Genomic DNA, 24,799 nt, shown 5'->3' with positions numbered 1-24,799 from the left:
GCAAGTAAATATCTGTCTGTAAGCCTGAAACAGCACTTTCTGAGAGAGTTTCAATTTTATTATTTATTTTTAATTAAAAAAAATTTTAATTAAAGTATAATTGATTTACAATATTATATTAGTTTCAGGCGTACAACATAGTAATTCAGTATTGTCATAGGTTATACTCTATTTAAAGTTATTATAAAATATTGGCCGTATTCCCTGTGCTGTACAATATAACCTTGTATCTTATTTATTTATACATAATAGCTTATATCTCTTCATTCCCTACCCCTGTCTTGCCCCTCCCCCCTTCCCTCTCCCCACTGGTATCCACTAGTTTGTTTTGTGTAACTGTGGGTCTGTTTCTGTTTTGTTATATTTGTTCATTTGTTTTATCTTTTAGATTCCACATATAGTGATCCTGTACAGTATTTGTATTTCTCTGTCGGACTTATTTGACTAAGGATAATGCCCTCCAGTTCTACCCATTCTGTTGCAAATGGCAACATTTCATTCTTTTTTATGGCTGAGTAGTATTCTGTTGTGTGTCTATCTATCTATCTATATGGATATAGACAGATATAGAAAGATAGACACACACACCACATCTTTATCCATTCTTCTGTTGATGGACACTTAGGGTGCTATATCTAGGCAATTCTGCTATGAACATTTGGGTACATATATGTTTTTGAATTAGTGTTTCTGTTTTCTTTGGATATATACCCAGGAGTGGAATTGCTGAATCACAGAGTGGTTCTATTATTAAAGAGGTCTAACTTTATATAATTAACAGAAAATTATTTTAGACTTGGATTCCCATTCTTCCAGTTTTCTAGATAGAATTAGAACATTGATTTCACAAAGTTATTCTTTGTTCCTTTATTTTTCTGCCTGTAGTTGATTCATGCTGCTAAGGGAGAAGCCATCAGAATCAGGTCTATTTTGAGATCCCTGATTCCACTGGGAGATTTGGTGGGAGTAATCAGCATTGCTTTTCAGATGCCAACGATAGCCAAAGGTAAGGTGAATTTCCATTCTTTGTAATTCAGTAGGACGTGGATGGTGTGGTGTTTTCAATTAGCTCATCAGTACCCACAGTTTCTTTCCCTGCAGCATAGTTACACTACATAAGTTTCTTTTAAAAAATGAACTACATTGGTATCATTCTTCTAGATTCCACACATATGTGTTAATATACAATATTTGTTTTTCTCTTTCCGACTTCACTCTGTGCGACAGGCTCTAGATCCATCCACATCTCTACAAATGACCCAATTTCATTCCTTTTTATGGTTGAGTAATATTCCACTGTATATGTTAACACATATATGTGAAATCTAGAAAAATGATACAGATGAACCAATTTGCAGGGCAGGAATAGAGATGCAGATGTAGAAAACGGATGTGTGAACATAGAGGAATGAATTGGGAGATTAGGATTGACATATATACACTACCATGTGTAAAAAAGATAGCTAGTGGGAACCTGCTGTATAGCACCGGGAGCTCAGCTTGGTGCTCTGTGGTGACCTAGAGTGGTCGGTTGGAGGGGTGGTGTGAGGGAGGTCCAAGAGGGAGGGAATATATGTATACATATAGGTGATTCACTTCATCATACAGCAGAAACTAACACAACATTGTAAAGCAACTATACCCCAATTAAAAAAATATTTTTTTTATAAAATATTTTCTACATGCATTGTTTTTAACCAGCTGTTTCCAAAGAGATTTTAAGTCTTCTTCAGGTGACATTTCAGTTTCCAGAAAAGGGAAATAAGCATCTCAACTGTTTTATCTAATGTCTCTCCTAGAGTTCTTTGGTCCCCTGTTCTCTTTCTTGACAGCAACAACTTAATTCACTCTTTTTGATAGTTTTCGTGGTCACTCTCTTATAATACTTTTTTTCTAAAACAGTGGTCATAGGTTTTGACTTAGTGATTTAAAAATTGCCAGTGTGTTGAAAGAAGTGCTCTTTTCAAGACTGAGGAGAACATTTTGGAAAGATTTGTTTCTCCCCATTTTAACTCATCGTTTATTGTTCTTTTACAACATGCCATTTTTGGTTTAGAACTGCTTGTGATTAATTTTCCAATGTTAACTCTAAAGCATGTAAAATAAAGTCAACAGACTCTCCATATAAACGCCCAGAAGCTGTGATTCCTTACAGCCCTGCTTGCGTTAGGTTGGGAGGAGATGGGAGGGCCCAGCTCAGGAAGGTTGGAGTGAGGAGCTGACGCTTTACTGTGGAGGTGGTGATAGGGCCCCGATTCTCCCCCATGCTGAGCCCCTGCACTAGCCCAGACTACAACAGAAATGGCACATGGCCTGGGCCCAAGGCCTAATTCCCTGTTGGTAATTCACTCTCCGCCTCCCATAAAAAATTTTAAGCAGTCACTGAAGGCACCTAAAAGATATGTTAGGTCCCAAATTATACTTTATTCTCCCTTTTTCCAATGGCAGTTTTGCTCTGTTTTCCAGACTTGATTGGATATTGTTACACATATCATTTTTATACAAACTTCTGATTTTAGAACGAAAACACATTTAGATACGAAGTACACGTGATGACCCTTTTCTTTCATGAATTATGCCCAGAGAAGATTAGCTGTCAGTACCTCAAGTCTAGAATGAGGGGACCACTGTGTAATGGCAAGCGGTCTACCCTACTTGCCGGCGGCCGTATTGTTAGGAAGTAAAGTTTCGTGTTTGCTAACTTTACGCACCCACATCTTCAGGTGACACAAACAGCCATGATAACTGAATACCCATTCTAAATTTAGGGAAAGCTGGACCTTAAAAATTGTCCCCTAGCTTTTTGTCTTGCCCATTTTAGGCAGTTTCTTTTTCTTGTGTATAAACAGACTCTCCTCATTTACCTTCTTTTCACCTTACTTCTAACTCGCATTCATTTACTTAATTAAATATCTTGTCTTTCCCCTATGTTCTGAGCCACAAGATTGATACTCTCAGGAAAAAAGATAAGAATAATACCAGTGACACATGGATTGGGGAATAAAAAAATGCTAGCCTTTATGGTTAAAATCAGTAATAACAAAGAACCAAAAACAAGGACTGTAAGAGTGTCCAGATGTCCCTTTCAGAATTGCCCCAAAAGTCTCAATATACCTCCTTTTCTTCCAGTTATCTGTCTTTACTAGCCTTTAAGATTTTCCAAGTTAGTTTCTTTCCTGTCCTATTTACTTGAGTTATAGTAATGTTATGACTTTTTTGTAATAAATATGCAGTATATTGTCTACCTTAGGATTTAAAGGATTTTTGGTGAACTGTCACAGTCACAATGAAAGCTAATATTTAAAACACCATCTACTGGTTATTGTTAAATTGATGCTTTTTTTAATCTTCTTTCTTTTTATGGAGAATGTAGACAGAAACTTGTATGTTTTTATTTTGCTGTGGTATGCATTAAATCAACTTTTAAAACTTAAACCATCAACATTTCTTCTTAGGTTTCGATGACAGGTCAGTTGGTTCTTTAAGCATCACCAGCTATTGCTGATAATTCCTATTATATGTTCTGTATTTAGTATGTGAAGTTTGTCTCTAAACATTAGTACCCTGCTCCTCAGTATTAGCTAAGGCCTTTCTCATACATTTTTTTCCTAGGCCATGAGTTTTATTTTTATTTTATATTGGAGTATAGTTGATTTATAATGTTGTGTTAGTTTCAGGTGTACAGCAAAGTGAATCAGTTATACATATACATATAGCTATTCTTTTTGAGATTCTTTTCCCATATAGGCCATTACAGAGTATTGAGTAGAGTTCCCTGTGCTATACAGTAGGTCCTTTTTGATTATCTATTTTATATATAGTAGTGTGTATATGTCAGTCCCAACCTCCTAATTTATCCCTCCCCCCACCCACCTTTCCCCTTTGGTAACCATAAGTTTGTTTTCTAAGTCTGTGAGTCTGTTTTCTGTTTTGTAAATAAGTTCATTTGTATCATTTTTTAGAATCCACATATAAGCGATATATGATATTTGTCTTTGACTTACTTCACTTAGTATGATCATCTCTAGATGCATCCATGTTGCTGCAAATGGCATTATTTCATTCTTTTTTATGGCTGACTAATATTTCATTGTATATATGTACCACATCTTTATCCATTCCTCTGTTGATGGACATTTAGTTTGCTTCCATGTCTTGGCTATTGTAAATAGTGCTGCAATGAACACAGGGGTGCATGTATCCTTTCGAATTATGGTTTTCTCTGGATATATGCCCAGGAGGGGGATTGCTGGATCATATGATAGCTCTATTTTTAGTTTTTTAAGGAACCTCTATACTGTTCTCCATAGTGGCTGCACCAATTTACATTCCCACCAACAGTGTAGCAGGGTTCCCTTTTCTCCACACCCTCTCCAGCATTTGTTGTTTCTAGACTTTTTGCTGAGGGCCATTCTGATGGGTCTCATACATTTTTATTATAATTATCCTAGAGCTAGAGGGTAGCCCAAAAGGATAATGAAAGAAGGAGGAGTTTAGAAAAATTAAGGGGCAAGTGTCTAATCTCAAAGGTAGCTATTCTTTTCCCGCAGCTCTTGATCCAGACAGGTTTGGGCAGGTTGTGTGAGGCAGTCATTTCAGGCGGATGAATAATGCAGCCAGCACAGGGTAAAGCCAGTGCAGCTGGCCCGCCTTGTGCCAGTTCATTTTCCAGGAGTCTGAGAGGAGGCAGTTCATCAGCTGTACTGTCCCCAGTGTGTCTGAGGAGACGGAGAGCATGAAGCAGCAGCCCATCTATGAGTCTTCATTCCCAGGCAGCTGGAGTTGCAGCATTCCTTAAAATGAATGTCCACCTGAATGAGTGTTTCAAAAACAAATCTTATTTCAAGATCAATGAGTTGGTTATCATTTCCTTAGGCACAGCTTTCTGTTAGAAGAATAGAATCCTATAAATTACCTATAATGTGATTTTTTAGGAGAATGGAACTGGAGTTTCATGTAGATTTTTAATCAAAAATTAGAGCATGCTGATTTAACGTAAGGATTAAATTACCTCGGGTTGGATTTTAAATCCATTTTTACTTAGTTTAAATCTAACTTTGCCAATGACTAGACGTGCAATTTTGGACAAGTTATTTAACTTCCCTAAAAGTCGCTTTTTATCTTGTGCTAAAGGAAGATAATAATACCACCTTCATAGTGCACGTGTGAAAATTGTATGAAAGTGTGTCTGGAACATTCCTAACATAATACCTGACAACAGCACAAATGACAAGCATTGTTATTCTTATTATTGTAATTACAGGAAGGAAGGTATTAGGTGTATTAGTTATTATTAATTATAAGGAATGGAAGTGATTTCGTATTAGTCTTCAGTCTAATTTCCTTTAAAACATTGTTATTTGTTCATTTTCATGATTCAAATATCAAATTCATTCATCGACTGTGAATGAAAACAAAAACGTTGTGACTGTATTCTTTCAGGATGGGTATGGTCATGTATCATCTTTCCCTGGGTCCTTCTTTCTCCAACATTGCATCAGTAATAAAGATTCTGTGATAGTATTTGCAGAGTCTTATAGTGTGTGGTCAGCAGCAATGTGGCATAATTATCACACGGTCAAACAGAAAACAAGTTTGTTCTCCAGTATTTTCAATGGGCACATAATTCCCTAATTCTTCATATCAGTGATCTCCTCTATGAATCTACAGAGTTATACTAAGGAATTCACTCCTCTGTATAGGCATCAAGCCTTGACTGTTGATAGAGAAAATAACATGTCTCTCAAATATGTTTTAAATGTTATTAAATGCTATTATGATTAATGAAACATCTTTCATTTGAAAGTCAGACTGGTTCCTAGAGTTTTGTTCATTATCCTGTAATTGTCTAAGCCATAAATATGTAAATGATGTAAATGTACCATGTTTGTCACATAGGGTACATGAACTTTATTAATGTTTTATTAAGTTTTCAAGAGGTTCTTGTATTGAAAAGAATGCAAACCTTGCTTTACATTTTAGCTTTATGATATTTACTCTTAGTTTTACAGTTTGGATTTTGGGTGCCATTTTGTTTCCTTCTCGGTATCTGGCATAGTGCTATGTCCTAATCTTATACACAGTTAACAAATGGATGCCCAATAACATTTAAATGACCATGGATTTACACTGCACTGCCATATTGCCTCAGCTAAGTCCCAGCCTTTGCTTGAGGGTAGTAGAGGAACAGAAAACCATTCACCGGATAACTTTATTTAAAACACGAGAAGGCTGGAAAGTAGCCATTTGTAATCTATTTCATTAACAACGATGTGTCACCTTCTCTTTTTTAGATGGGAATGTGGTGGAGCCTGACATGTCTGCGGGGTTTTGCCCAGATCACAAGGCAGCCATGGTTTTGTTCCTTGACAGGGTCTATGGAATTGAGGTTCAAGATTTCCTCCTCCATCTTCTCGAGGTTGGCTTTCTGCCAGATCTGCGGGCTGCTGCTTCTTTAGATACGGTAATGATCTGAACAAACGACTTCTGCAACTTTTTCTTTCATAGATATATTCATTCATTCATTGTCACCAAATGGTTATTGAGTGCCTATTATATTTTTAGGCAAGCATAGGGTAAACAGAAAGCAAAATAGACTATATCCTCAAGGAACTCACTGAATAGTGGAGAAAATGGACAACCTGAAGAGTAAGATAAGAATTCTGATCAGGTGCAATGGAAGACAATAGAAAGTTGATATAACCCTCATTTGCGAGGTCACAGTGGCTCCTGTTCACTTCGAAGTCAACATAAATAATTATGCATCTCAACAAAAGCAGTTAAAGTATTGAGCAGGTTTAGTGGACATTGTTGAGTCATGCCAATCACAGTATCATCCCGATGCCTTCATTTATTAACGTACCTACAGCCTCAAATCTGTCCTGTGAATCCAGTGGCCAGTATTGAGAATCTGCCATTATCAGTGTAAGTGTTCTGCTATTTGAAACATTGTAAAATAAGCTGAAACTCTAAATGTTATTCTAGTAGCTATAATAATACCTTTTTTAATTCTCAATTAAATGAGTCTTCGATATCAGAGGAAATCCGATCTTGAGTTGTCAGTAGTGAAAGCTGTGAGAGGAGAATCACAAAAATGAAACTGAATTTTTTTGTTCTTTTTTGGTTGTGTTCATGTGAAATTCTGAACCTAAGTAGTATAGTTGATAACATGGTAGGACAATCAGCCTTTAGTTATTGATGCTGGTGGACATGAACAGAAATATAATTAATACTCACATATAGAATTCAGAAAGAATTTATGTATTTGAGATCTACTGTGAGAATAAACTCCTTTCTCTTACCTCTCCTAGTAAAGGGAAGCACTCACATTCTTTGATATCATTAGTGTCTTTATCTTTCATCCACCCTATCCTTGATATTTTATTTTATTAAAAATTTTTAAAAAAGTTTTTAAATTTATTTATTTTTAGCTGCGTTGGGTCTTTGTTGTGGTGCGCGGGCTTCACATTGTGGTGTCTTCTCTTGTTGCAGAGCACAGGCTGCAGGCTCAGGGGCTTCACTAGTTGTGGTGCACAGGCTTAGTTGCTCTGCAGAATGTGGGATCTTCCCGGACCAGGGCTCGAACCCGTTTTCCCCTGCATTGGCAGGCGTATTCTTAACCACTGCGCCACCAGGGAAGCCCCCAATATTTTATTTTAGAACATAAACCTCTGGGGCTTTTTGAAGAGATAGATATTTACTTCATTCATTTTTGTCTATTTATGAGCAATTGAAAATTGATTGTCTTTAGTGATAAAAAAGCATATGACCCACAGGTAAATCTGTAACAGAGGAATCAGTTTCCGTATTATGTACTTTTGTCGTTTTCTAGGTAATGAAAGTACACGTCAACTTGTGGATCCCTTTGAAAATTGTCTCCTGCCCAACACAAATGACTGTCTCCTCTCCAATTCCTTTCTAGGCTGCTTTGAGCGCTACAGACATGGCCCTGGCCCTCAATCGGTACCTTTGCACGGCCGTGTTGCCTTTGTTAACAAGATGTGCTCCTCTTTTTGCTGGCACTGAGCACCATGCTTCCCTCATTGACTCATTACTTCACACCGTGTACAGACTTTCTAAGGGCTGCTCACTTACCAAAGCTCAACGAGATTCCATAGAAGTGTGTTTACTCTCCATTTGTGGGTAAGTGGGCAATGAAGTCTATACCAAGTTTCTTCTTCTTTAAGAAAGAGAATTTAGTCTCTGGCCCTTGACAAATTGTTTTGAACGTTGTCAACAATTTCTGGACCATAAAATTCATTCATTTTATGTGCTGGGGTTTGAGTCTTACCAGAGTGCCCTTGCTCCTGATCAAGTTCAGGAGTGTTCCTCCAAGACTCTCTTGGTATCTAGCCATTGGATACAGTGTTGGACCAACGATGCTTTTCTGGATGTTGGCGTGTGAGCTGTCGCCGGCCACGTTAGTGTAATATTAATAGATTCTCCCCTTTTCACTGTGTGATGGTTTTAACTCCTCTTCCAGAAGAGAAGAGAAAACAGAGACTTATTAAAGATAAAAAATATATGTAGTATAATATTAAAGTATGACCTATTGTGACAGTGATGAAGACAGACTATTTCCTCCAGCCTGGAAAGCCGCTTCCTATAGATAGAAGTGTTTGAAGGTCTTACTCTGAAAACCAGAAGCATATCTTCTCCTTTTGAGGTTCTGACAGTCAAAGTGACAATTTCTCAGGCCTCTAGCTAGGGTAATGGTTTCTTTCTGATGGACAGGAGCTCTTGGAGGTGAAAGCTTGCAGCCTGCCCAGTACATTGGTAAAGGAAAGGTTTTCACTCATAGTGGAACGAGTGTATGGGTGTAGGAGCCAGATGGGACTGAGGGAGGTTAAAAAAAAGAAAAAAAAAAAAAAAAGATTAGTTCATAATCTAATTTTAGTTCCCTGACCCCAAAATTCTGTGAAATGGAATCAAAATATCTATCTCACTGACTTTTTCTAAATATTAAATGAGATGAAGCACTCAGGATTGCCGACACAGTAAATGGTCACTGTGTGTTAGTTTTCTTTCCCTTTCTCCTCTGGCAAAATTTCGACCTCAGTCTTTTTCTCTTCCCCTTGTTCCTACACTCCCTCCCTGCTTCTGATCTAGTCATTGAAGACCCTTCCCACTCACTGGAGTGAGGGAAGAAGCATTTACTAAATTAGTAGCAGCAGTGGGGTCTGCAGTTGTGAGTGGTAGCAAGGGAAAGAGCAGAAGAGGAACATCTCCTGTAGCAAATAAGGGTTGGTCTTCAGATCAGCGAGCTAGAGATGAGTTGGAAATGTAGCTTTTTACAAAAGTATGTAACTATTGGTTAATCTGTGGATTAGGAACACCTAAAATTAACATCATCTGAAGAGAGGTGTAGGTACAGTTTCTTGGCATGTATAATGTAGTCTAATGAATTATTCTACTTAGTTTAGACATTATTAAATGTTCATTATTAAAATTAGCTTTGTTCCACCAGCCAATTGAGACCTTCTATGATGCAGCACTTACTCAGAAGATTAGTATTTGATGTCCCATTATTAAATGAACATGCAAAGATGCCTCTTAAGGTAAGTACAGGAAGTGTTTGTAGTTATTTGATTACTGGGTCCTCTGACTTTGTTTCCTGTTACAATATGTATATATCTCAAATACATCATGTTTGATCTTTGATGCTGGAAAATTTCTTCCAGGTATTGAAATGGGCATGTAAGTTATAGCTATGTGTACCTCAACCTAAAATAAACAAGTAATAAAAGACCAGAGAAATCCTAAGATTGGTTTACTGTAAATCAATGGAAATAGAAATCAATGGAAAGAAAATGGGCCACAAGAAAAAGATGAGGCAAGATACTCTTAGGCTGGAAAACATAGTAATAGGCCTGGCCTAAAGTATTAGCAACCTCAAGGCATAAAGAATAGGTTTGAAAAACAGCATTTTCTAAGTTGGTAATCAAATGACAGTTTCCAAATATCATTTCATAAGGATCAAATATAATCTTTATGTATACGCAGTTACAGTTTGTCACAGAGTGAAGTCCCTGACATTTTTGCTTCCCAGCTTTATTATTCTGCTCATGAAAGATCAAGTCTCATTCTGTCTTATTGACTTGGGAATATTTTCCTGTCATGTAATATACCAATCCTGGCTCACGATTTTAAGGTATTAGATGTGTACCAATGTGTGATCTAGTGGCGTGGTCTGTGCATGGAGGTCATTGTCCTGTAGTGGACTTTTTATAGGTGACCACTCTGCTCTACCACCTGGTAAGCATCATTTCTTCCTCATGGCCACCCAGTAATTGTGGCGTGAAAAGAGGTTTAAGATAAAAATAAGCTGCTATTGTTTTCAGCTGCTCTTACACTAAGCACACCTAGATACTTAACATAAACAATCTTTCTCTTCGAAAAGTGATTTTGGTTTAATAAATCTAGAGAAATTGATGCATTATGTAAAGTAAGTTATATCCTTGCTGAAAATCCTGTTTTTTTTACAGTTTTTATCATTTGCTTGTCATGCAAAATTTTCTTGATACAAATGAGCTGGAAAATACCTGAAAAAAGATACAGTATCACTTTATGTGGTAAAACTCTTTTGCATTATAGATATTTGCCTGTTACTCTAAGCAAATTAGATCTCAATATTTCATCATTTGAGATTCCTAAATTGTGTGTGTGTGTGTGTGTGTGTGTGTGTGTGTGTGTGTGATTCGTAACTGTGAGGGAGACCAAACGAGAAGAAATATTTATACAGTAAGAGACCTAGTTAGCTTTAATAAGAGTAACGCTCAATTTATTTTCCTCCTTAGCTATAGGAAAGAGGGTCCAAAAATTTACAGTTTATTCAAAAAATAATTTTATTTTAATTATTATTAATAATAATTTTATTAATTTGGCAAATAGTTGTGAATATTTTTCGGTTTATATACCCAGAATAAATGATCCAAAGAGCTACTGAATAATTGAAAAATTCCATCCATGTCTTTGAACTTCTAGTTTAGTCCCACAAAATATTTGTAGGTTAAAAACTTAAGAAGCAACATAGACCCTCAGGAAGAAAATAAATTACATCCAAAACCACAAAGAGCTACAGATAAAGAAATTACGGAAGTAGGGCAGTTTGGGGAGTTTACTTAGAGATGTGCGTTCTGAAGCAAATCGTAAAGTGTAACGACTCAGGGTAGGTAGAGAAGAAGCACAAATATTCAGAGGTATTGTCCCTTGAGAATGCACATTTTAGGTGCTGTATCCTCTGGGTCAGTGTGACGTCAATCCCTCTGTTACATGCATGGATTCCACGGGATAACAAGTCATAAAATTGTAAGTAAATGATGGCAACTAAAGTAGAACTCAGGGGTACACAGATAACCAAACAACCTCCTAAAGAATTCTGTTCAAGATAATTTGTGAAATTGGTCATTTGGTCTTCATCCTGTGCTCAGCGTTAAATATAAGGAGACATCCTATATAAGATCTTAGTATTCTCCAAAAGAATTCATATGGGATTGAGCAGTTCCATATCAGTTGGCCTTATTACGTGGCCTTAGCATTAGAATGCCATGTGGGAGGAAATGGAAAATATATACCATGTGTCTTTAGCTCAGTGCTCTTAGAATTGTTTTCCCACCTAGCTGCTGACAAATCATTATGAAAGATGCTGGAAATACTACTGCCTGCCTGGAGGGTGGGGAAACTTTGGAGCTGCCTCAGAAGAAGAACTTCATTTATCCAGAAAGTTGTTCTGGGGCATTTTTGATGCCCTGTCTCAAAAGGTAATTGTGGTTTTATTTGTATAATAAAACAACTGAAAAGCCGTAGGATCTTGGTAAGATAGTATTCCTAGTGGAATAGTGGAATGCTGTCTTTGCTCATCAAGACTTGACATAGTTTTATTTTTTCTCTTCATTTATAACAAATGTTGAGAATGCAATTTATATTAACTGTTCATAGTCGTGATGGTAACATGTTCCTTGTGATCATAACATTTTCTGACTTTAAAATGGCTTAAGCATTTTAGGAAATTATGCACATGGGTTGATCAGTTTCTGGTGCATTTGGACTTTTTTGGACTCAAACCCTCCCTAGTCAGTCACCTCCCCAATCTTATAAAGCCTGAAGAAATCCTGTCAAATATAAAATATTAAATCTCATAAAATTATAATATTCCAGTGGCCTTACTGACTTTTCCCACTTTGCTGCTATGGAGATTTAAGTACTCAGTGCTTTATGTATGTGACATTCCCTTATAGTTGCCATATTTATAATGAATAGTCCATACACTTTCAGAAGACTGGAGTGTATTATTTCAGAGAAAATCAGAACAACATCCTTCGTATGCTTATGCTTAAATTATTAATCAAAATCAGTTTGAATTCCCAAAGAGGCATTATCAGATGACTGGAATAGTATAACCAAGAGTTTACTGCGTAATAAGGGAAGTTTATCTGTGATTACATTTGGTAGCTACAACTCGATGCTTTTTCTTGCTGAATTGCCTTGGGTAAACCCGGAGTCTTTTTGAAATAATATGTAGAAGGTATTTTGAGAAGAATTTACAGCTTTAATTTAAAATTGAACATTTAAAGTGAGATAACTTTTAAAATGGATAAACAACAATGTCCTACTGTATAGCCCAGGGAACTGTATTCAATATCCTGGAATAAAGCAAAATGGAAAATAATATTTTTTAAAAAAAGAATGTCTAGATGTATATAACTGAGTCACTTTGCTGTACAGCAGAGATTAATACATTATAAATCAACTACACTTGAATTAAAAATTTTTTAATAATAAAGGAATTATTATTTTTGATTTTTTAAAAAATCTACAAATACAGATTTAACTAATTATGTAATTAATATACAAATACCTCTCCCCAGAAATTTTGATTATGCATATCTCCTATAGAATTTCTTTCTCAGTTCAGAATTTTATTTTTCATACCTTTGTAATGCAATACAGACCAGTTAAAATTCCTTACTCTCTGGAATGTTATACTTTGGGTATTTTTCATGTCTAGTCTTTATAATGTGGTGCAGCAATAGTCCTCATTGACTGAAATTATGTTTATGTTGTAAAGACACGTTATACATGTAGAATATTCAGGTTCACTTCATTTCCCATTATTGGAGAATAAACGTTTAGAGAAGCAAAGATTTTATTCCTTTTATGCTGCAACTGCAGTACAAAGCTTCAGTCATCTCATCTTATGGGATGTCAGGCTATAGTTTCCATTTTCTAGAGAAAGAATCCTTCGGGGAGTTGAGCCAGCCCAAGGTAATTCAGATTTTCTCTTACAGCATCGTGTCAGCTGCAGTGATCATGTTGACAGCTTTTGCTCAATAGTAATGGAGTATTTATTTTTCGGTCCTCCATCTCTTCCCAGAAATATGAACAAGAACTTTTCAAACTGGCACTGCCTTGCCTGAGTGCAGTTGCGGGAGCTTTGCCTCCAGACTACATGGAGTCAAATTATGTCAGTATGATGGAAAAACAGTCATCAATGGATTCTGAAGGGAACTTTAACCCACAACCTGTTGATACCTCAAAGTATGGACTCTTTCTATTGCAGCAGATTTTTATTGTAAATGATGTGTGAAGTCTGAAATTGAATAAGGTACTAAAGTGAACTTTCTCTCATCCATGCCCCCCTTGAATTGGTATCCTTTTACTAGGGGTCCCTCTACTTGATGAAATGATAGTAGTAATAATCATGGTTCTACAAATATCAGAAGTAGATAAGATGTACTTTCTAAGAGATATACTCTTAATATCGTCAGGATTCTCTGTAAATAACCACATGGCAATACCTCTAATAATGAGAATCAAGAAAGTATATCAGTTATATTTTTTAGTTGAAATTCTACCCTAAATGTTTATTAATAATTGAAGCCAACTTCTGTGCAGAGTCTTTGATTCAGGGTGCTCCCAGCATGCAGTGCAAAGCTCTTTCTGTGAGCTACGGGGCATCACTTCATCATCACTACATCTCAGCCAGGCCTAGGGTTAGCAGCTTATGTTCAGCCTCAGAAAGCACAGCGTGAGAGTGAAGGGAATATCAAATGAGAATATTTCTGGAAAAGTTAGCATGGATTGAGAATGCGGTGTGACAACCTTAACCACAGATAATACATTACTTATCATTATGAAAGCTCTTCCATGTACCTACTTGCGTAAATTGCTCTACAGATAGGATGTTTGGGTACGTCAGGTGTCTCAGCATTTTTGTTGTTGTTACTGTCTCTAAGTAGGACCATGGTTTTCCATTTGCAAGGAGGCTGCTCTTCATGCCACATTATCTTACCCATTCCGTGGTGACTCAGCAAGTTCAGTATTAGCAAGGTAGTCACTTGGTAGTTACCATCCACAGCATCTAAATTTGCTTGGGAGTTCAACTTTCAGGTCTCTGGGTGGCCCCTCAGCTGGTTTAGCTTCCATAACCAGATCCCAATTTCAAGCCAGGTGGTATGCCATTAGTTTGATAATGCCTTAAATTTGCATGTTTGGTATTTGATAACAGTCCTGTGAGAAAAGACTCTACCCCCCCAGTATTTGGCTTATGTGATTGGTCCTTTGTATCTCTTCTAAAGTAAGTAAACCAAAATACCACATGTTCACATTCCTACTTGGGTAAGTTTGTGGTTTGTTAACATACAATGTAATCTAGGATTTTAAAATAACATTAGAACAATGTTATGGCTTTGGTGTTGATTAATTAAATCCAATTAATGAATAAGTGTTGGGCATGTATATTAATTTACCTTGGCTAGCCCCTTTGGGGACCTCTTAACAGACTAGGTTTGCGTAGTGATATCAATAATTTCTACATCTTTGTGATTTTTTAACATATTGTTTTTTAAGTATGTGAATATCATAAAGTTCAATTACTAACTGATAACATTGCTAGAAAAGAACAGTAAACCATCTCATTATACTAGGTTTTACTTATAATTCTATTCTCCAAGTTAATTGCATTAGTAAGTTATGTTTTCCATTCATAGGTATATTTGATAGTCCCAAGTCTCACATTTACCATCAGACTTGGTTTTCAATTGCATGGACTCCATGTCTGTTCGAGGGATTAAATATTTATTTAAGCATGAAAGAAATCAAGAAGAAATGTTATCAAAACCATAAAGCATGAATTGGTTAATTACTTTTCCCTATAGTTCATATTAGTAACATCTAGAATTTATATATAGACCATTAACATTTAAAATTACTAACATATAACTAGTTGTATGCAATTAACTTAAAATTAATTTTAGTACATTTGAAATGGAACAGGTCAGATATCAGCAGTCTTTTACCCATTTATAGTTGTTGCCTAAGAGACTTAAGTCAAAAGGAGGAATAACTTCAAAGAACGTATGTGGGAGAAAAGTATGTCTTTAAGCTTGTTGAATTTAACTATATCTTCATTCAGGTTTAAAGAAAAAATTGGTGTTATCTGTTGTCCTCTTCTTTGAATACATTTTAATTATTTTTATTTATACTATGTATAATTTTTATTGTATATAACTTACATTAAGACATAAAGTGTGACTCATTATAAGATGAGTGGGTGGAACCTTATCTGCTTGACTTTCCTTATATTGTTCCTACCATATGGAAAAGTAGTACCTTGTTAAACCAATTTTTTAACAGTTATGCATCGAATGGGGTATAAGCAGTCATAAGCTGTGAGTAAATTATTAATATGATTCCCTGTAAGTGCTGAAAATTAAACCTTTTTTCTTTATTTTTCTCATAGTATTACAATTCCTGAGAAGTTGGAATACTTCATTAACAAATATGCAGAACATTCCCATGACAAGTGGTCAATGGACAAGGTAAAAGTCAGAATATCACATTCTAATTCAGTACTGAACGTACCTAATGAATGATCATGGCTCAGATACTTCTGACCATGACAATTTTCTACTTTCAAGTGAGAGCTTTAGATTAGGAAAGAACATTTAATTATGATTTGCTGACATAATATTTAGTCTAATAAAATACTTAGTTCTGCCACTGATGTACATATAATGCACATAAGAATATTTGTGTTCATAAAAATCACAGTGCTAAAAATTCAAAAAATCTATTAATTAAATATAGTTTCTGAACATACATTTTTGTGAGAGTAAAAAGTAGTAATAAGATGCAAAATATTATATGTAGGATGGATAAACAACAGGTCCTATTGTATAGCACAGGGAACTATATTCAATAGCCTGTGATAAACCATAATGGAAAAGAATCTGAAAAAGAATATATATATTTATATGTATAACTGAATCACTCTGCTGTACAGCAGAAATTAACACAACTGTACTTCAAAAAAATTTTTTTTTAAACTGTCATTAGGGTCTTCAGTAAGAAATAGTGGCTGTAGGTCCAGACATCTTTTAAGGGAACTTTAGCTTTATGTATAATTTTATATTAGATAAAATCTTGAAAATTATTAATCAGAACTTAGTGGTTATTTACACCTTCTGCTCTTCTGTTGTATTTCTTATCTCTAAGTAGATCTGCGGTTCACTTACGAGGCAAGATGGCATGTTTTATTTGCATTGTCAAGAAAAGATAACTTGAATGAGATAACTAAAGCAGTTGCAATCCGTGATATAAGTCCTATATATATATTATGAGATTTTTCTGGAGGAAAAATGTGGTCACATTTAAGTTAAGCCTACTTAAACTTAGAGAAGATGGTTAAAATAGGGTTGTCAGAGAAATTAAGTTGAGATGAAGCAGGAATTTAAAATAAGCATGTACCGATTTGGCGAAGTGAAAATCAAAGAGCGAAGGTTCCAAGGGTTGCTTGTGTTTTGTGGCAACTCAGTATCACCCTATTAAACTATTTTTCTTTTTCTAAAATTTATTTATTTTTATTTATTTATTTTTGGCTGGGTTGGGTCTTCATTGCTGCATGCGGGCTTCTCATTGCAGTGGCTTCTCTTGTTGCGGAGCACGGGTTCTAGACGCGCAGGCTTCAGTAGTTGTGGCTCGCTGGCTCTAGAGCGCAGGTTCAGTAGTTGTGGCGCACGGGCTTTGTTGCTCTGTGGCACGTGGGATCTTCCCGGACCAGGGCTCAAACCCGTGTCCCCTGCATTGGCAGGCGGGTTCTTCACCACTGCGCCACCAGGGAAGCCCCACCCTATTAAACTTGATACTAAGTTTCAATCTTTGCCTCGGCCAACCGGTCCCTGCTTCCAAGAAACCCCCTTTTTGTTTTGTTAAGCGTATGGCTCTTTCTTTGTTCAGTAACTTAATCAATTTACTAGGTAAGTCAGTAAGAGTGAAGTATCTGTCCTCTATAAAGACTGAGCTGGTGGGGTGGTGATGGAGAGGAGATTTACAGGAAGGCAGTCCTGAGCTATTTCAGCCTAGTTACCCGGATCCCATAGACATACATGAAATGATATAGGGAAACAGTGAATGTACCAAATTATATGGGCAAAATCACGTGGAACAAGAGTGTTGAGAGGTCATTGGACAAAGGAGTGGGCAAAACAAGTGGCATTATTCAGGGAGGCTTCCAAATAAGCCAGCTGCTCCAGTTTTCCTGTTTAAAATGAGTGTTTCACACTTATTCGTCTCACAGGTTGGGGTCCCAAGATGGGCCAAAATGAGTATCATAGGGGTCGTGCAGCCTTTAGCCTCCTCCTAGCAGAGGGCTATTGACATAATCACAGACCTGTCTAAGGAAGACCGGATGCATTTAATCTCTGGATAGAAAGATTTGTTCCAAGTGGTTACTCAAAATAATATCGACTATGATGAAATTCTTTATATTGACTTATGCTGGATAAAGTTCAAACCTTAATCCTTATCTTGGTTCATTTTAGATTTACCTTATCAAGTACACACTTAAACACATGTACACCTACACTCTAAAATTAAAGCATGTAAAACAATTTTGATTTTTTTTAGTTGGCAAATGGATGGATTTATGGAGAAATATATTCAGACTCGTCTAAAGTTCAACCATTAATGAAGCCATATAAACTATTATCTGAAAAGGTGACTTGTTTATTTTTTAAGTTTATATGGTTTTAATTTGGGGGGGAGTTTTTTTTCTTCATTATGTAAATTTCTTATTAACACGTCTATTTTATATATACTATTTTTACCTTTTCTCAAAGGTCCCATTTTTTATGTACTGTTTTTTTCTCTGTAGTACCATTTTCTGTCAGTATTTAATTGGTTATTCTCTTCTCTACTTAATACTTTTCTGTTTCTTTTTTATTTTTATTCCTCTCCTGTATTTTTAAGAACTTTAGAAAATATTCTTTTCATTCTTAAGAGTTTTTTGATAAGGGATAATGAAGTAATATATTGTAATATGCTTATTATTTATGTTTTCATATATGTTACTTCTTTGAGGGGAAAGCAGTATCTTGAAAAGTGAAGTGAAAAGGATTTTCTAGGGTGGTGCTTGCAGAGGAAGTTACTTCTCTGCTTCAGGAGAAGCAGATAAACGGCTTCAAGCACATGGCATATAATCTGGCACTTCTTCCTAACTGTTTCTCCTTTCTAGTTTCTGTCGGAAGTATCAGAATCTGGGAAACTAAAGGAAATTAGCCTCATGCTATATAATAAGATAGGGTCCCTCTTAGCAGCATTAGTCAAACGAGGTCTCAGCTCACACTCTGCTCTTCAGAATTTGTACTCTCCTTTTTTATTTTTAAATAAACAATGCTAATCAAAAAATTTTAGGGGAAGACAGAGTATTTCAGAACAAAGCATTAAATATTTAAAATTTTTGTTTAGGTTCATAATACCCCACCCTTTTCTGATTTTTTTCTAGGAAAAAGAAATTTATCGCTGGCCAATCAAAGAATCTTTAAAAACTATGCTGGCCTGGGGGTGGAGAATTGAAAGGACACGGGAGGGAGACAGCATGGCCCTTTATAACCGGACTCGTCGTATTTCCCAGACAAGCCAGGTAAGAATCACAGTGATGAATCCACTGTTTATGTTATTTTAAAATAATTTGAATATTTCATTTAATTACTGTGTTTTCCAAAACAACTAACTTGAAAATTCTGAAGACTAACATAAAGTTCAGAAGGGGGAAAACTCTGTTAATTTAAGTGAGTTTAGGTCTTGGTTAAAGTACTGGAGTTTATGTATCAGGTTGTGCTTCTGACAGTATATAAAGGAGTACTCGATGATAAAGTCTTAAAGTTATGCTAATGAAGGATGTAAAATACGTTCCTTTATCCTCAAAAAGGTTGTCTACAGAGCTTTTGTCTCCTTACCAGTAAGAACTGAAGGTTGGTTCTTAGGAGCTAGAGGGGTGGTCAGATAGTAGTGATCCAGATCTAAAACCCCCACGTATGCTCCATACAAGTGGGCTTGAGCACCTGTCCACGTACGAAGGGAAGATATGAACCAGACAGGCAGCGCAGGGATCGAAGAGCACGCCGCTAGTGGATCAGGTCAAGGGTCAACTTAACAAGGCTTGGCTGTGGGGCTTCTGTGTTCAAGATGGCAGAATAAGGACAGCCTTGACCTTGAGAACCTAGGGTTCAAGGAGGGGACCAGATACCACCTGGCCCTTTCATTTCTCCTGGGAGCTAAACCTGTCGTCGTCCCTTGCCGGACTGCTTGGGCCACTGCCTTTGGTTTAACCAAACTATTGTGTTCATTATTGCCATTTATACAGATGACTTTTTTGAAAAAAAGAAAATGAAGGTACTCAAAGCGTGTGCTTCCCATGCTTCATACTTGAAATATAGTACTGTTAAATAGATGAAGTTCTGATTCGGGCATGTTTTACATCATATTCTCTTAAGTATCCTGGAGATAGAAGCTGTAAAAGCATATGTTACCTTGTTACCATGTATGCGCACAGTTCTAACTAAATCACGTTTTGTTTTAACCTGTTTGAACAAATATTGAGCACAAACTGAGGACTAGGTGATAGGAATACAAAGATAATCAGATCCAATTCTACTCCTAAAGACTCACAATTTGGTGTTAGAGACAGTCTTGTTAAACCTACCACAACAATAAGATTTAGGCTAGTGGTATGTACAAAATTCTCAGAGTGCAGAGAATGGAATGATGTCTTTTTTTTTTTTTTCCTGTAAGTTGTATAGGAAATAAGGAAATTATTACATAATGGAAGTGACTTTAAGCTCTGCCAGGAAAAATAAAATAGATTCTCCCACTGCCCTTCATAGCAAAAATTATGTGCTCTAATCTAAAATTGTATATGTTGAATGAGAACATGCCCTTTGAAACAATAACGGTGCCGATTCTGTGGGCCAGCAATAAAGGGTAGAAATGGTAGGAGGCAGACAAGAAAAAAAACACCTGTCTATGAGCCAGAAAACCTGGGTCTATATAACATGCTGGAGCACAGCCCAGAGAGGGCAAGGGAAGGGCTGCAACAGAAAGGGGTACTCCGTTCTCTTGTTGCTGTCTTTGCCATACCTTTTCCTGCCACTGCTGTCAGAGCAAGTAGGGCAGACTGCTGAGTATGCCTCTGCCTGTCTTATCTCTAGAATTTTTCAAAAATACCAGAAAAGGGAGAGAAGCAAAGGTTCATCCCACAGTTTTAGCCACGCTCACCGGAAGACTAAAATAACTTATAGATTTCATACTTTTGTGAGCATCTCTGAAAAAAAAAAACAGTAACCGATGATGAAACATAACAAACTCCAAAATGGTACTGGATCATGTCAGATATAAAATGTTACGCGAAATTTAAGAAACTGATTCTAAAACATCGGAAGTGATTACAGACTCTGTAAATTATAATGCACAAGCTATCACCAATCCATCTTCAGAAAAGGATCACCTTGTTTTAACTCCAGGAAAGTCATAATTACGTTTTTCTGAATTTCAATAAACTTTTCTCAAGATGGCTAAAAAATAATTGTGTAGGTTGTGTACATTTCTGCTCTTCCTTACACCCTGCTTAGCTCCTAGTGCAGTTTTCAGTTCCCATTAAACCCTCAATAGATACTATTAATTGATACCCATATAATCATCTCTTAAGTCTTAATGATTTTCAGAGTGACATGTGTGACATATGACATATATTGTTAAATCTCCTACGTCATTTCAAAATATTAGGGGGTGCTTATGCCAGATGTACAGATTAAGAGGGACAGCTCTGGAGGTAGACCACTGGGGCTTCAATCCTGGGACCACCACTTTTTAGATATAAACCGCTGGGCACGTTGCTCAATCTGTTTACCTCAGTAAATGGTAACTCGTATTATTACCATTATTATTTATATATTTTTAATGCTAGAGAGCATTTCTTCAAAGGTAAATAAAAGAGGGTGTTTGAGTTTGTAGTACTTTGACCTTTCAGTGGTTTAAAAAAAAAAGAAAGCATATTTCTATATTTCTATCAGTATCAGAAACAGAGAGCAACAAATGCCACAAATATATTTTTAATCCTTGCCATTATTTTCACACAAACATTCTTTAAGCATAATCCAACATTATTTGAAATGTTAAAATAGCTTGTCATTTCTTAATTACTAACCTAACAGTATTATCATCTTTTTCAGTTATCATCTTGCCAAACTTCTTAATGTTTTTTCTTCTCTCCATTACTGATTCCCCATGTGACTATAAAGATGTTTTCTATTATGTAATAGATACACTCTTGAATAAATTAAGGAACACTTTTGGTGGCATTACTTTATAGTAAGGACTGCAATTGGGTGAATTGAGATCACTTGTTGACATGATTCTGGAGCTGATATTCTTAGCTTCCTTCCACTGGGGCTCAGCACTCCGTCTGTGAGGCAGAAGTGGCCTGTGTTTAACTCAGCCAGATCTGGCACAGCCTGTCTGGGTTGAAATCCTGGCCTCACCATGGAGTAGATAGCTTTTTTGTGAGCTCAGGCAAACTGCTTCACCTCTCTATGCTGCAGTTTTCTCCTTTTTAAAATGAAACAGAAGAGAGCATCTAATTTAAAAGATTATTGTGAGAATTACATGTTGTGATGCTTATAAATCACTTAAAGGAGCGGCAGGCATATATTTCAATGTTAGACCTAATTATGATCATTATTATTTTTACGTGGATCAGTAACATTGTTAATGTCTTTTGTTTACCATGAACACTACATGAATCATGATTTCAGGAAATTTGCCACTCGATTAGGGTTTTGTAATGTGCATATTAAGGTAATATATGGACAATGACAAAGCCAATAACTTGATAGGATATAGAATAGAGTATATACTTATATGTAGAATCTAATATATGACACAAATAAACTTACCTACGAAACAGAAACAGATGCACAGACATAGAGAACAGACTTGTTGCCATCAGGGAGGGATTGATTGGGAGTTTGGGAGTAGCAGATGCAAACTGTTACATATAGGTTGGATCAGTGACAAGGTCCTACTGTATAGCACAGGGAACCATATTCAATATCCTGTGATAAACCATAATGGAAAAGAGTATGAAAAATAATATATATATGTATATAACTGAATCACTTTGCTGTACAGCAGAAATTAACACATTGTAAATCAACTGTACTTCAATAAAATAAAAAAAAGAATAGCGTGTATAGATGCTGATATAATTATCAATGAGGAGATGCTGAGTAGAGCAGTAAACTGGTGGATTTCGACTTCTTGGTCGTCACTCAATTCAGCAGAAAAGGAGGACATTTCTGACAATTTCAGTCATATTCCACAGGTTCTCAGTAATTCCTTATTTACCTCCCAATTTTAATTTCTTATATCTGGTTTTTATTACACATGTAGGGTATAAATTATTTAAACAAATTAAAAAAATAAGCTTATGGGCTTCCCTGGTGGCGCAGTGGTTGAGAGTCCGCCTGCCGATACAGGGGACACGGGTTCGTGCCCCGGTCCAGGAAGATCCCACGTGCCACGGAGCGGCTGCGCCCGTGAGCCATGGCCGCTGAGCCTGCGCGTCCGGAGGCTGTGCTCCGCAACGTGAGAGGCCACAACAGTGAGAGGCCCGCGTACAGCAAAAAAAATAAAATAAAATAATAAGCGTATAACCTGAGAAGGAGAGGAGGATGGGAATGAAATTTGGCAAGTGTCACCTATCTTGAACTAAAACACAGGCTAGGGTAGAGGAATGATTCGTTCATTCTTTTAACAGTTATTTACTGAGCACCTGCTATGTTCCATGTACTAGCCTAAGCTTTTCAAATAGGTCTATGAACAAAATAGACAAAAACCTCTGCTCTCATGGAGCTTACACGTTAACGGGGAAAGTAAATAATAGATGTAAGTGAATTACATACTACATCAAAATGTGATAAATATTACGGAAAGAGGGGACGTAGCATGGAAAGGCAGATTCCGAGTGCAGAGCAGGGGAGTTGGTTAGCCTTTGGGGATGAGTTGCAGTATGATACAGGGTTATCAGAGCAGATTGCGTGGAGAAGATAAATTGAAATGAAGGGAAGGAGTTGGACCTATTTGGGGGGAGGATGTTGCACGTCATGCACATGCTCTGAGATGAGAGTGTGGCCTGGCGCGTGTGAGGGAAAGCGAGGAATCCAGTGAGATTGGAGCTCATGAGTAACAAGCAGATGGGAAGAGAGGTCTCAGGGGCCAAATCAGGCAGAACATTGGGGGCCGTCTTAAGAAAGTTGACAAGTGCTTTGGAGTCAGACAGAATTACTTTAAAAACTTGATTCTGCTGTTTACGATTTACATGATATAATGACTTAAAAGTCACAAAATTCTGTCTCTTCTACTACAAAACATCTCTGGGATACATCCGCTTCCCTCCATGTCCACTGTCTTTGCTCTGTCTAATTCAGATATTTAATGTTTTGTTTCATGCAACGCATTCAGTATCCTCTATGGAGTTTGTCTTTCTGCCTTCAATCTCCCCCTAATCAACCCCCTAATCAGAGGGGGTTGCCATGGGTCTGTACTGGCCTACCAGGTGGGTAGCGTATGTGAGGTGAGGTTAGTGCTGGGGGGTGGGTGGCAAGGAGAGAATATGCTTTTGATTTTCGATGTCGTGTTAGGCAGAATTCTGGCTCCAAAGATGATCCCTAATCACTGTTGTCTGTAGAAAGGTTGATTTCCTGGGGCTTTGCCAATGCGATTACGTTTGCCCGTGTGATCAAGGTTAATGATCTTAAAATGGGGGAGATTCTACTGAATTATTGGTGGGTCCAGCATAATCACAAGGATCCTTAAAGGTGGATACGCTTTCCTGGCTTTGGACAAAGGAGACGTGACTACAGAAGGAAGGTCAGAGAGATGTAGTATAGCTGACTTGAAGATGGAGGAACGGGCCATGAGTCAAAAATGTGGGTGGCCTTTAGAAGCTGGGAAAGACAGGGAAAAGATGCTTTGATAAAACCTCTAGAAAGGAACACAGCCCTGTGGACACCTTGAATTTAGCTAGTTGAGACGTGTTTCAGATTTTTCATAACTTTGTGATATTTTAAGCCACTACATTTCTGGCAATCGCATATCATGGCAGCAGTAGAAAATGAATACACGTAGAGAATCCCAAATGGAGATGGTAATGAATAGTTGAAAATGTAAGTCTAGAGCAGAGGAGCAATACTAGGCTGGATCAACTCATTTTTGGTTTAATAAAACATGGTTGATAAATGAAATATTTAAAGTAGATGTGGATAGGGACACCTAAAGAAAGCATTTAGAATAAAGAAGAAACAATTGAAGAGGGAACCCAGAAAGCCACAAATATTTCAAGGTCATTTATGGAAAAGGAGCCAGAGAAGGAGGCAAAGAGATCGGAGAGGGAAGTGGAGAGCCAGGTGGGTGGTTTCGTGAAATGAGGGGGCTGGTTGAGTGGTGGTTAGTCATGTCCAGCATA

General features: G+C 36.9%; 1 protein-coding gene across 1 annotated transcript in view; it reads left to right on the top strand.

The window, feature by feature from the left end:
* RYR2 (ryanodine receptor 2) overlaps positions 1-24,799 on the top strand; it is a 515,056-nt gene that overhangs the window by 313,871 nt on the left and 176,386 nt on the right. The window contains exons 49-57 of the mRNA XM_065893933.1: positions 886-1,006; positions 6,294-6,463; positions 7,922-8,142; positions 9,467-9,557; positions 11,619-11,759; positions 13,373-13,536; positions 15,740-15,818; positions 17,905-17,994; positions 18,782-18,919. Of these exons, the coding sequence (XP_065750005.1) occupies positions 886-1,006; positions 6,294-6,463; positions 7,922-8,142; positions 9,467-9,557; positions 11,619-11,759; positions 13,373-13,536; positions 15,740-15,818; positions 17,905-17,994; positions 18,782-18,919 (1,215 nt within the window). The remainder of the gene's footprint in view (positions 1-885; positions 1,007-6,293; positions 6,464-7,921; positions 8,143-9,466; positions 9,558-11,618; positions 11,760-13,372; positions 13,537-15,739; positions 15,819-17,904; positions 17,995-18,781; positions 18,920-24,799) is intronic.

The sequence above is a fragment of the Phocoena phocoena genome, chromosome 16 (genome assembly GCF_963924675.1).
Source record: "Phocoena phocoena chromosome 16, mPhoPho1.1, whole genome shotgun sequence".
Lineage (NCBI taxonomy): Eukaryota > Metazoa > Chordata > Mammalia > Artiodactyla > Phocoenidae > Phocoena > Phocoena phocoena.
Note: the sequence above shows the minus strand (reverse complement) of the source record. Positions and strands in the feature narration are given on the sequence as shown.